The 13,377-nt window shown below is 43.0% G+C and overlaps 1 protein-coding gene across 1 annotated transcript in view; it reads right to left on the reverse strand.

The window, feature by feature from the left end:
• Nucleotides 1-838: 838 nt before the first annotated feature.
• Nucleotides 839-13,377, reverse strand: part of LOC142776552 (O-acyltransferase like protein-like) — a 123,464-nt gene continuing 110,925 nt past the window's right edge. Inside the window, exons 13-15 of the mRNA XM_075880418.1 lie at nucleotides 11,803-11,992; nucleotides 10,614-10,756; nucleotides 839-3,585 (exon numbers count right to left, since the gene is read on the reverse strand). Coding sequence (XP_075736533.1) covers nucleotides 3,364-3,585; nucleotides 10,614-10,756; nucleotides 11,803-11,992 — 555 coding nt within the window. The 3' untranslated portion in view covers nucleotides 839-3,363. The remainder of the gene's footprint in view (nucleotides 3,586-10,613; nucleotides 10,757-11,802; nucleotides 11,993-13,377) is intronic.

The following is a 13,377-nucleotide window of genomic DNA, read 5'->3' on the forward strand; positions in this document are numbered from 1 at the left end:
CAGAGCGTGTTCAATTCTCTCCATGTTATACCTTCTTACATCGCGTAGGAAGCATCACAGTTGTGTTAATCACCGACGAAGTCGAAGCCATAGGTGGAGCTAGCGTAAAAGAATCGGCGCGTAGGTGCAGCTCCTTATCGCCTCCTCGTCGGTGAGGTTTTTTCAATGGAAAGCTTGAGGCCCTTCAGTCAGCTCTGATGCTTCATTCGCAGCGGATGCAGACAAATTGACGTTCGTATGCACTGGTCACCGTTCACCGCGACCACAAAATTATGAATGCTGTCACGGTTCCAAATATTGCCGACTGGAAGTTGTTAGCGGCTTTATGCGAGTCTTGCTTTGCATGCGTACGAGAGTGTTTTTTTCTTCTACTGGAGATACTTTATTATTTCCCAGTACATTTTGAACTAGCCAGACTATGGTACGTAAGTCAGATGCGCAGTTTGTAACCTTTTGGTATCATAGTAGCCTTCCAATAAACACTGACATCAATTGCAAATCTCATATACCATGGCAGAGTAGACCCGGTACGCAAGATCACGATGACATATGATATGAATGTCGTTTACTGCAAAATGCATCACCCGTGCCGTGCGACAGGAGTGTATGAAACGACAGTACAGGTATATTACCTTGCGGTATCTACCGCCGCCACCTGAGGAAAAAAAACTGTCTACTTCCTTGTGTACTAGGAATAAAACATTTTAGTTGTATTGCACCGGTACGATATTGGTACTCTATTGATTTTGAAGACACCCGTTGCCATATAATTTTCAAAAACTTGGCATGTCCCATGTTTCTTAGGAAGCAATGGTTTGTGAAACATACGAATGGGAGGTTACTGTGTCGGACTTTTTATTGAGCCAAACGTTTTGAAGTGTCGCTAGACATCTACAATGCACGCATATACTTACGTTAACCAACCGCATATGTTTTATACAAACGATTGTCTACACTTCCGCAACAATGCCAAAAATAATATGGATAGTAGCAATACCAGAAGAGGTAAGCAGATACGACCATAGGTGCTCGCGTGGATGGTAGCCCAGGACACTGCTACGTAAATCAATTACAGCGGACAGAACCCAACCACAATTGACATCAAGCTGACGTGACGGCTGCATCATAGGGCCTATTGAGGTGGTCTACTGGCTAAGTTGCTCGGCTGCTGACTCGCAGCTCACGGGATCAAATTCCGGCTTCGACGGCTGCATTTTCGATGGAGGCAAAAATGTCGTGGGCCCGTGTGCTCAGATTTTGGTGTACGTTAAAAAACCCCAGCTGGTCCAAATTTCCGGAGTCTTCTACTACGGCGTCTTTCATATTATAGCTATTTTGGGACTTTATATATCACACATCATCATCATCATCATCATCATCATCATAATCCTCATCATCATCGTCATCATCATCGGCTGTATCATAGGAGTACATGTGTAATGTTTAAAAATTGAATAGCTGGCACTACAACCACTATTTGCGTTTCAAGAACATTAGGGCCTATTTGAAAAGCAGCTCCTAAACCTGCGTTGGTCTGTGGTAGAATGCTTGATTGCCACGCGGATTGCTAGGGTTGGATTCCTGCTAGTACGCTGACATTTAGTCTTTCCATTCGTCCAGTCAACGCTGATGTTATCAACTTTATCTTAACGATCACACGTTAAAATTATGCCTGTCTGTTCTCACCGACCATGGTGATATAAATTCTCAATCACCTGTGGCCCATACCCACCCGCAGTTAAGTACTACACGTCTGGTGGAACGGATTTGACTTCGTGCGTAATGGGATTGGGAGAATATTCATGTCTTGACGAGCGAGTCGTAATTGTTAAATCTTCTTATCCTATTTTAATAACTCTGGTTCACCCCAAGCTAAAGCGGTGATCACAAGAGTACCCAGACGTTGGCTGCTATAGATAGATAGATAGATAGATAGATAGATAGATAGATAGATAGATAGATAGATAGATAGATAGATAGATAGATAGATAGATAGATAGATAGATAGATAGATAGATACTCAAAGTGCCTGCAATATGCTCAAAAATGCTTCGCATTTGGAAACGGAACACTTGACCTAATTATATTGCTGTAATAGTTATGATGAATGAGAACGCAAATGGTGGGTTCGAACTAGTTCAGTCATTAAAAATGGCCCATGCAGAGTTTTATCTGGTAAAAGAATGGGTAAAATATTTTAATATTTTGTGTGTGACTGTAAGAGTGTATTTATTGTGGCATACAAGCTCTTTTTTTTCATTACCTTCCTCATTTTTTACTTCCTCAATAACACCTGCTCTTCATTATGTTCTGTGTAAATTTGGGTGACGTAGGATGCTGTAATATACTCTTGGAATGTCACTTGCTCTTTTTGTATTTAATGAGCAGGAGTGTATCAATGTCCTGAAGGTAACGAAGCTTGCATTCATTATTCTTGATATGTTAGCTGCTTCAGATTTAAATATAGATATTTTGTTTCCTTCTTGGTTGGCCTCCAAGCGCATTGTGCTTAGAAGAATCATTCGAATGTCATTTTCAGAGATGTGGTTGGACAGACAACTTCAATGATCTCGATAATAATGAACACATGAAGATGTAATATCATTCCCATTATTGCAAAGGTGGAGCAGTTCAACAGCACGCCAGTCTTGATGTTAAGCGGGGCTAGTAACAGCTGCACTCCGATTCCCGGTTGGTGCGAACCCGACAGACGTCCTTAATCGCACGCATTTATCTATACACGTCAAACGGGGTGTTCGTCTTTGTTGACTTGCGCCTAAATGCAATACCTGCCTCAGTGCTGAATTTCATTAGCGATTTCTCGGCACACAATTTTTCCAGGATTACCAGAACTGCCATAGGGCTTTATTTAAAATATACAATTGGTCGTCGCAGTCGTCAACATTTCGAGCTTGCAGCATTCGTTACAAACAGCTTGATATGAAAAGAGTTTTATAGATGTAACAGCAGTGTATAGGCTATCATACGACTCATTTACACTAAGTCTGTTTCGAAAGCCTCAATTATTATTCTTGTAATCAAATCACACCAACGGAACACTGTGTCACTGAGAAACAGGTTTTGTTAAATAAAATGCCCGTGGTCCACATACAGGGGCGCACAATCGTTTTATAAATACGCGTTGTCCACCCAGTCAGGCCTTCAACATGCCTAAATGCACTAACCATAAAAGTTTTATCGGAAAAGTACTTTGCCATTATTTTATATTATATTTACCGCCGGGTGAGTCAACTTGAGACCAGGAAAATGAGAGATACACGTTTAGCATTTGTGTAGGTGTAATGCAGCCTATAAGTGCTGTAAGCGTTGCCGTGGTCAACTTTCATACGGGGAGCAGATAGATCAGAGCTTTTCTTTGGCGAAGGCCGGATTCTCGTGTCCCTTGTCGAGCCAGTGGCGTTCGATGTGAGGCACCTGGGCCATGGGTTCTGGAGGCGGTGGGCGTCTTGCGGCTAGCCGCTCCGACACAAGGGCCTCCAGGCGCATGAATGGTTGCTCCAGCAGCAAAGAAAGCACGGTCGCGGCAACCAGGCTTAGCACGAAGTGGTGCAGCAGCACGTAGGCCTGCACAGGATACAAGTGTATACGTAGTGATCTTTATTTAACGCGTACTTACGAAGAGTCGAGTTCATGAGAAGTGTTCGGCAGGCAGCAATGACGTTTGCTAAAATATGTTACCGAAATTGCGGTAATTCTGGTCCATATGAGTGCTTTTTGCGATTGAGTGAACGCCGCTGCAAAAAGATTACACTATCTCCCGCTAAGGAGAACCACGTGTAGATGCAAATCAGCAGGTGCTCACACAGGTGGCGCGTTGATGCTGGCGCACATCATCACATCGTCTCATCACTCTTCGTCAACAACAACAAAAAAACGACAGTTCGCACTTAACCATTCCCTGGCCACTACGTATACATAGGCACTGGTTCTTGACCCCCAAGGTAGCTCCGGTCGGAGATTTCTCCTGTGTGATCTTGAACAATAAATATTCGCAGAGTGCTCGTAAAGTGGAAGCTGACTGTGGGTCTCCGTGTCCAATCAGAGTCGTCTCTCTCCCAATGCCAATTAGCAGTGATCGGCATGTTCCAGTAGGAAACACTAGTCCATCACTGCGTGATTTGCGACCCTCTCCCGCTTTTTCTCCTGTGCTATGCCGCGATGAGCGCCAGCGTCAACGTCGCCGCCAGTGTAAGCGAAATAGCACCCACTGCTTTACATCTACACATGGTTCGCTTTAGGGGGAGATGGTGTAATTTTGATTTACTTTTACTTCATATCAAGCCATATGTGAAAATTTAGGTTACCTATATTTAATTTACGTTTTTGTGCTCCCCGTTCTGGCATCTTGCCAGTGCTAGGCCTCGGAATACTTGGCGAGCTTTTAGCGCATGGTCTCTTAGAGCGGTTCGAGCGGTGCTGCACTGTGTATTGTGGTAAGCATACATGATTCATGCAGCTTCCCCTAACATGTGTGCAGAAAGCGATCCATCTCATAGAAACTGATAGTAATTTATCCAGAACGCCGAAGCGACAGAACACCGCTCGTGTTCACGACCTGGATTGGGCATGTCATGTCCATGTAAACTTGCGTGTTGATGTGTCTGTGTGATGTATTCTTCCAGCTCCAATTTCCTCCCATACCGAAGAGGACAGAAAGTAGTTTGGCTCACGAAGTCGACACAGAGCGAGAGACGAAGGTTTCTAGCTCATCTCCTCGCATTATGCTTTCATGGCTCGTAAAGAAAGAATGCGAAAATTCTTGTAGTACAATCAGACCTCTTCAATGGGCACGCAACAACTTGCAGTGTCCAACAAAGATTTCTTATGTGACCTGGTGAGGCGCTCTTTAGGCAGTAAATGACAACATAACAAAAACCATTTTGACATTTGCTTTTTTTACCTAGACTCTACTTTCCCCTGATGACACACCATGGTTTCACATTCGATCTTCATCGTCCTGCGGCTGGATAGAAGCACTTCCTGTTCTCTACGCGTGCCAGGAGACGCCAGGGAGATGCTGAGGAGACGACGCGACGTGGATGACTTCGTGTGAACAGGCTGATCGGCCTTCCTATTTGCTGGGAGGCGTTGTAGGTCTAACAGTGCTGAAAGGAACTTCTGAGATGAGGTATATAGGTTGGACCACGTAGAGTTCCGAAAGCTCAACGTTGCACTGTAACATGAATACCGGACTCTGACGGTGCTGAACAGCGAAATTTGAGAGAAAGTAGGGTTCATATAGACACCGATTTTGAAAATACGCATTTATAGGCAGTTGCAGGAATTTCGGCGCAAAAGTCATGAATATGCTATTCTAGGCCCCACAAAAACACTTTAAAAGCAATTCATTACCTCCAATTGGTTATCCCATATCAAAATGGCGCAATAAGAACGCAAGGAACAAAATAGACATTTGCCAAGAATCCGGACTCTGCTGGCGACGATAAGAAATTATGACCAAGCCCTTTGTAATGGCCTAGAATCATTCAACTACCCACTTGTCATGCAGTTCATATTGTGTGACAGATGGCCACACAATTAACATTCTGTGACGCCTCACTACTATTTTAGTCTTCTACACTAAACGGCAAGGCACGTTTGTGAACGTGCCTTGCCGACATAATGATTGTATAGTGTTTTGTGAGCATAAGTTTTGAGCATCGGAATGACTCACTCACTGGGCTCTTCATAACCAGATTTCGCGTGAGTTCTTACTCTTGTATAGAGTGTTGAAAGTTGGATTTTCTGCTGGGTGCTTGAGTAAAGTTACAAAAAATACTCTATGAAGATGTAATCAAAATTCTCTGCGTAATGCTTATGTACCGTTTACTATATCATTGATACCCAAGAAAAAAACGTTTGAAAAAAAGTTAAGACATTGGCAAAAGCGTTAATTTCCAAAAAGTCCTTTTTCTAATAGCACTATTCGTAATGTCATGGCTTCGAGAAAAAATTTTGTCCCTTTGACAACCAATTGCTTATTATGGCAAGAACCAGAGATTACTGAATATGTTTTTGTAGATTGCAAGGATGCGGTGTTTCACTGCAGCCTACTCCAGTGCACTCTAAAGCAAAAAATACCTGTGGACACTTATGGCATAATGTTCTAGCCAAAGAAAGCCCGACGACATGATAATGTTTCTGGGACTCAATGGATTACGGAAAACGTGAACGCAAGTAAGCCATCCGGATGTGCATGTAAAATCTTCGAGAGACGGTTTGACTCAAAGCATTGTGCATATTATGGAGGTTTTCAGAGCCCAGTCTGAAGCACCATACTGAGTCACAGTACTTGACGGGCTCAACAATATGCCATTATGCAGAAGTTCTTGACAAGACAGTGTTGCATCGGAGTTTCGCTAATGTATTTTGTGCACCTTGGTCTTACTGTAGCGTTTGCACCAGGCATTAAAAATAACCCGGATGGCTCAATGGCAGAACACTGGGATAGGATGGAGCGAACCCAGGCTAGAACACCGCTCCATCGTAAATAATTTTTCTTCGTTTTTTTTTATTCGTGCGATAGCCCTTACGAATGACGATGGTGACGGACAACCACACTATCTTTGTTGTGATCTTATAACAGGTTTCGCGGTGAAACTTTTTGGTGGTAATCAGGCTTCACGTGATTCGTATCCACAGTACAGCTAATATGGCTGTGCAACAGCTGTTGGATGATGTTAAGCATGGCGCCACCTCGTTGAGGTAATGAAGATGAGCTGCCTGCCCTGTGCTCAGCAAATAAAGAGAGGCTACAACTTTCACAGACCTATAACAGCGTGTCATCGTTTTGTTTTTCCTATCCATTACGAAACATGAGATCCATTTTCATTTGTCATATTGCGTTATATTCCGTAAGCCCTTATCAAAGCTCAGTGCCGTGATTTTTTACCGCCAAAATTGCTTATTAGGCTAAAGAAGCCAAATACACTGGTGTTTTCGCACTACGACCTCGTAAAAGAGCGGCCACAATAGCCAGTAATCGAAACCACACCTGAGTTTAGCCCTGAGAATCACCCGAGTTTAGCCTTTTTCTCAGCTTTCTCGCTCCTCGCTGGTACTGGAAAGACGAATAACCAGAAAAAAGGAGTTTTGCTTTCAAAGGAGCTGCGCAAGGGGTCTTAAACTCCCCTCATCTAGCAACGCATGGTCTATCAACCTATTACGGCTACGGCTTGGACAGAGAAAGAGCTGGGAGGGTGAACGTAGGATTAAACGCACGATTTTAAAAAGGCAAGGAGTTTTTCATATCTCGTATGTGCGTCGTTTGTGAAGGGTATTTGGTGTCAGAAGATTCGAACAAGAAGTCGATGCCGATCTGCACAATTAATAATGTCTGGATGCCAACTCTGAACAAATTATTGCTTCCAACGCACGAGGTGTCTCACGACTTGAAAAAAAAAAGCTTAAGGCTAGTAACACCTGCGCAGCATTCCTCAAACGAAGCATTATCTCTCGTATTAGGCAAGAAGATAATGTGAAAAAAGATTTATTACACAGTTGCCAAAATGCAGTTCTAAAGGCATGAATAAAGACTGCATGAAGACAGTCATGTGTGAGCAGAGCCGAAATTACGAGGTCCGCGTGCCACATGTGGCCCGCAAGCTTCGTGCTTGAGACTCCTGTTTTAGAGCATGGTTTTCCAAAGTGGGTTGCGCCAACGCACAGTTCCCGCAGGCACTTTGTCAAAGATTCGTGAGCGTACTGGAAAGTTTTACCTGGTTTCACACTCGCCGAATCACTTGCCCGGCGAAACCGAGAGAGAATTGATCTAAGGAAACACCATTGCTCAATCCCCTTTCTTGAACGAGCAAGCTAAATTCAACTGCATGCCAATGAATAAATTTGTGTATACTTTAGCTTTCCAGTTCATTTTACGTAAATGTAGCGTGGACCGATTGACAATGCTTGCATGAAAGTGAGGGGGATGTCCTTGGCCTCTGTTGCAGCTCAGCAGAGTTTCATAGCACTAATGTGCTTGGGAAACCCGGCTTCTGGCAAACGCAGCCGCGATGATCGTCCTCGATATAGACGGCTTTGAAAACTTTATTGCACCTTTACTGGATTACTAGTATTAGGAAAATGCTTCAAATGGGTACTGACACGAGAATTTGCCTTGATTGTTTTCTTTCACCAGTTGAAAGGCTAATCCTTCACTAGCATATAATGTATTGCTATGCGCGAGTGCACTGTGAAAAAGTAATTGTAATGGTCTGTTTTGGAACGGCCAGTTTTGGTTCCCACTGTACCTTGATGTCAAGGCACGGTATTGGCTTCTCGTCGTGTTCGCAAAAGATATAGTGACGTTTCTGCAACCGCACCTCTCTGTGACTCCGTTGGTGACGCAGAAGCTGCTATTTCGAATGTTTTGGTGATGCACAAACAGCCATCTTGGAAGTTTCAGTACATGACCTCATCACAACTAGCCAGTCTGCATCGTGACGTCACCAGAATTAGCACTGTAGCCGGGCGTAAAGCTGTACTGTCGATGTGGGTGGGTTGACTTCAAAAATTGACTTCAATTTCAAAAAAATAATACTTTATGAGCATCTGCTGAGCGTCACACTTGCTCGGTGCCGTCTCTGCATACAGGAAATTGGTACGGCAGAGTTAACACGCTTACCCCAAAAAATTAACAGTACCACTCTAAGTATAGTGTCGTATTCTTCTCGTTTTCATTTTTTTTCATTTTCTCTTAATATCTTTATTTCACCACGGTTTTCTATTATGTTTTATTCCTTTCACTATATTTTCACGGCACGAGATGACCAGCCGGTCCAAAGTTTTTCTTTGCAATCTTCCCTTTTTTATCGTCAAGTCTACTATGACGTATTTTCTAAAAGAGGAATAAAAAGTCGTTGGTGCTACTTGTTCGCCGAAATCAATTTCATAAGCCGCCTTTGCATTCCCAATCTGAAAACAACTGTCGTGTTTGTCGGTTTAAAATCGTGTTCTCCCCATCTGATTATTGTATTACTTCAAACGAAGTGTTGTTGGAGCGTTTCTCACTGAATATTACGTCAGTGTTTATTTTACGTAAAGTGTGGTGGAGGCTATTTCAAAGGTGACATAACGTCTTTAGGAGTCGGGGTGCCTTAAGGCTCATTTTCCACCCTCAACACTCAGCGTTGTGTACTTCCACGTCAGCATATATGATTGTGCACAGGCACTTCCCTTCGACAACGTCTTCTCCCCTATATCTAGCATTCATAATCTCCGTATTCAAAACCTGCAATACACTCATTTCAATAATATTCAGACATTGGTGGCCGATTTTTTACAATGTTTAGCAGTACACATTCTAATGTGCATGCAACACCTTAATACCATTTTGACAACACTCCGGAATAACGCTAGCGTGTTCCGTTACAATAATGACAGAAGAATGCGTAAAGTGCGTCATAAGTTTTCTTGTTTGGCTTCACAACTTGCTTGTCTTCTATACAAAACATTCTTTCTCTGTTAATTTAACGCCGGTCTCTACAAATATATTCCCTGCTTTCGCCATTTATCGGGGTAGCACTCTTTTTATACTTGAATGTGCCACGGTAAAAACTGAAGCAAAATCTTTTTTTTTTTACTTTTCGAGTGTCCCCCACTGAAGCGCTAGATAGTGCGCAAGCTGATTACGACTGCTGTCAACCTACTTTGTACACATGACTAAATTCGATTTAGTGATGCTGAATAAGACGAACCCTAAAAAAAAACAGGCTGGAACACATTCTTATATTTATCGCTGCTTTGTACTTGTCCCATCTTTCACCTCAATGTACAAGCAATGTACAAGCAGTCAGAACGTGCTTTGAAGTAATTAGTTTACGCGCGGAGAATTCTTTGTAAAACGGGGACTTATGCAATGTTTTAATTTCGAACGAATAAACAGCGCGAAAAAACGATGATGAGTAAAGAAATGACCTACAAAGGCGCACTTTTTGTATGCGGCACATACACCTTGAATTCGTTCCTTTTACTCGTTCTTGTTTTTCACGCTTTTCATTCGTTCTTAATGGAAGCACATCAACTTGCTTCATTAACCTTTTAGATTTACGGAAATTCCATTTACTTCGTGTAGCTCATTTTGTAATCAAGGCCAAGTTCTGCCCCACCAAGGCTGTAGTGCGAAAGTGTGGTTACGCAAAACTTTAATTTGTAATAATGAAGAACAACAAATTGAAAGTGTGGATGCAGGGCAGTGAGCAACCTCAGTTCCGTGAATAGTCTGTTCGACATACCTTACGAAAGTGTTCCTGCGTATACGAGCTTACGTACATGCACACGCATGACTTATTTGTGTGCGATATAAGCGGGGTGTCACCAACCGTGCGAAAAGAAATGGCGACCATTCCACCGTCATTTCACTCCAAACGATTGTTTACAAGGTATTTTTCAGTAAGCTAAACTACGATTACCGATAGTGATTTTTCAAGGGGCGTCATTAACTTTGTGTACACCATGCTGCTTAAGAAATGCAAAGAAATAGGCGTAAGACAGAAAACAACAGGTGCCGACAGGTCAATAATGTTTCTTTCGAAACACCACTGCTTTTCCACCTAAACTTCGCACATTCCATTGACTGCGTGCCAATCACTTACCATGGCGTCGTAGGAGAGGAAGTAGGAGTGTTCTCTGACTCCGTTCGAGTAGGCGATCACAAGAGGGCTGACCATGTACAGCGAGAAGAGGAGACGGCTCAGTGGTTGCCAGCACCTCAGCGACAGCAGGTCATTCAGCCAGCCTGCGTTAGTGACGTCCGGCGGTTAGTGCTTGTGATGTAAGAGCTGGAAGACTTAGCGAGGGCGTTAAGACGTAAAATAATTGAATCGAATTAGTTAGCATCCCATCGAATATTGACGGTCATATACAAAGAGATAGCGGTACAGTGGCTCACTCAGGTGCCACGTGCATGGAACATAATGTTTCTGCTTACTCCTCAACACCATGCTCGTGCAATGAATGAGAGTTCATCTACAAGCATATTTGTAAATGTTGTTTTACAAATATTGTTTGTGGCATTGTCAAAGCAACATTTACATTCGAGATCATTTCAAGTTGCATACTTATTGGACGAGGTGGTCGGAATTGAAATCCACCGTCGCGTTTTGCAGGCAAGAGACGAAATTCAGTGCTGATGTAAATTCCTCTCCTAATTCAGCTAAATGTCGGAAGCTTTTTTTTAGTGAGTGAACTTCAGCCTGGAAAGCGTATCATTAAAAAAATGAGCAGTATATTTCTTTATTTTTCGTGCTCTGTCAAACAGGGTAAATAGTAGGCAATTAACCCTTATCATAAGCCCTGTCTTGCTGAAGCTTTGATTTAAAATGAATTTTACTAGCATCTGTAGAAGAGGGCCGTGGTGAATAATATTCCATGAATCCATGTATCCTCAAAGCAGATGGTCTCAGCTTGGAGAGCTGCATTCTAAGGTGTATCATCACACGTGCCCGGGCATATGGCCTTCCTGAAACATGCACATTTCACATGAACGGTGCCATAATTATGAATAGAGGTTATTTCACAGCTTAGATCAAAACTCGCTAGTAAAGGAATATGCAACTGTGGTGTGTACATAGTGCATGACACTGTCAAAGTGTAACGGCAAGTGGTCTTTGCTCACATACAAAAGATACACCGGAGGAGAGTTGGCAATCTCATCATGTCACACATGACCGGAACTGTCAACCCACGAAATACTTTGCCTGCTTGTAAAGCAGTAAAGTTACAACCGCTCCGTATGGATACTGCACACTTTCTTTTAAGGAATCTGTACGAACGGAGACGTACCACCATGGCCATGGGAACAGGCGATCACAATCCAGCAGATGCAAGCGGCCCAGAGGACTCGCGAGAAGGCACCGTACGCGGCAGACGCCTCGGTGCCGGGCAACTCTAGGCCGCGATTCCACTTGAACGGTGCGTGTATGAGGGCTAGCAGGCTTCCCAAGCAACACAACCATCCAAGAATCACCAGTGCCTGCAGGTGGCGGGGTTCTATTTTTCTTCTGGTGGTTGCAGTCATTCAGAAGCCAACACTTACGAGTGCACTCCGAGCGATTTCGCCACAATGTGTTACACAGAGGTTGCACGAAGCAAGTGTAAGTCCTATCTAAATGTGAAGAAGACTTTTTACTAAAACCAAGTGCGTATTTTCACTTATCTATAAGGCCTTAATAAATGAGCCACGAAAGGTGGAATTCGGAAACCCTTTGAATTCTGAAAACTGGTCACAATCACAATCGACTGGCAGCCTTATACAGTGAATTGATGAAACTGAATGACTAACTGTTGCTATCTATAACGATGCCCATATTTACAAAGATATTGGTTTATATCTGTTCGCAAAAATACATGTAGATAGTTGGGACAATGAACACTTTAGAAAACGCTACCGGTTGATGGCAAAGTATTTGACTCTTTAATGCTTGGTTCCAATTAACTTTTTACTGAAATGTTACTTATGAAGTTACTTAGCGCTTTGTTAAAAAGACTCTCTAACACTTTTCATGACTTTATTGTTTTACTTGTTTTTCTAGCAGGTTTTGTACACTGACGGCTTCAGAGATAAATGCCGCAAAGATGGCAGCGATAGGGCCACGCAGTGTGAAGTTATTCAGCGTAGAGATATCAAAACACAATAAAATGAATGCTTACCTTCAACTCGATTTTCGCAGGCTCACCTTACCATGTTTCCCTCACCCTCCGACGTCGGAAGTCTGCCCAATGAAATGAACTGAAATCCCTAACGCACAGGAAGCTCACATGACATATTGCCTGTTGCGTCCAGCGTCCAGTGAAGACGCCATTGCGATGGTAACAAACAATGTGGTATACTTGAAGAGAGAACGGCACATGCGAAACGAGCCTTCTAGCGAACGCTTCTATATGTTTTGCAGCTTTACTGATCTTTTTTATTGCAAAGACGTATATATATCAACGCTCTTACATAATTTTTTTTCTTGAAATAAAGGTGCCCGGAGCGTCGCCACCACGTTTCCTCCAGCACATGGCGTTTGGCGCACTCTGACTAGATTTGCCGTTTTCAAGCTGGAAAAGTCGTGAAGCTTTCTTCTTTGTCGCCTTGCGTGAAAAATCATATTGATGAGAAAATAAATCCAATAGTAATCGCTATTTTGATGCAATACCACGATCACATTTAACGGTAAATTTATCCAATCGTTTTGTGGCAACCGTTCGGCGTGATTTCTGCTCGCAGTAGTTCTGGTGAGCAGAACTACGTGTTATGCAATCGGCACCAATGTTTTGAAGTGCTAAAGGGCCGCTTTGAAAACCCGAGCCAAGCAAATGTGTCTGATGAGCTAGTGTTTTACAAAGTGGCTAATAGCGTAGGGTAAGGTAAAT

The sequence above is a fragment of the Rhipicephalus microplus genome, chromosome X, assembly GCF_043290135.1.
Source record: "Rhipicephalus microplus isolate Deutch F79 chromosome X, USDA_Rmic, whole genome shotgun sequence".
NCBI classification, from domain to species: domain Eukaryota; kingdom Metazoa; phylum Arthropoda; class Arachnida; order Ixodida; family Ixodidae; genus Rhipicephalus; species Rhipicephalus microplus.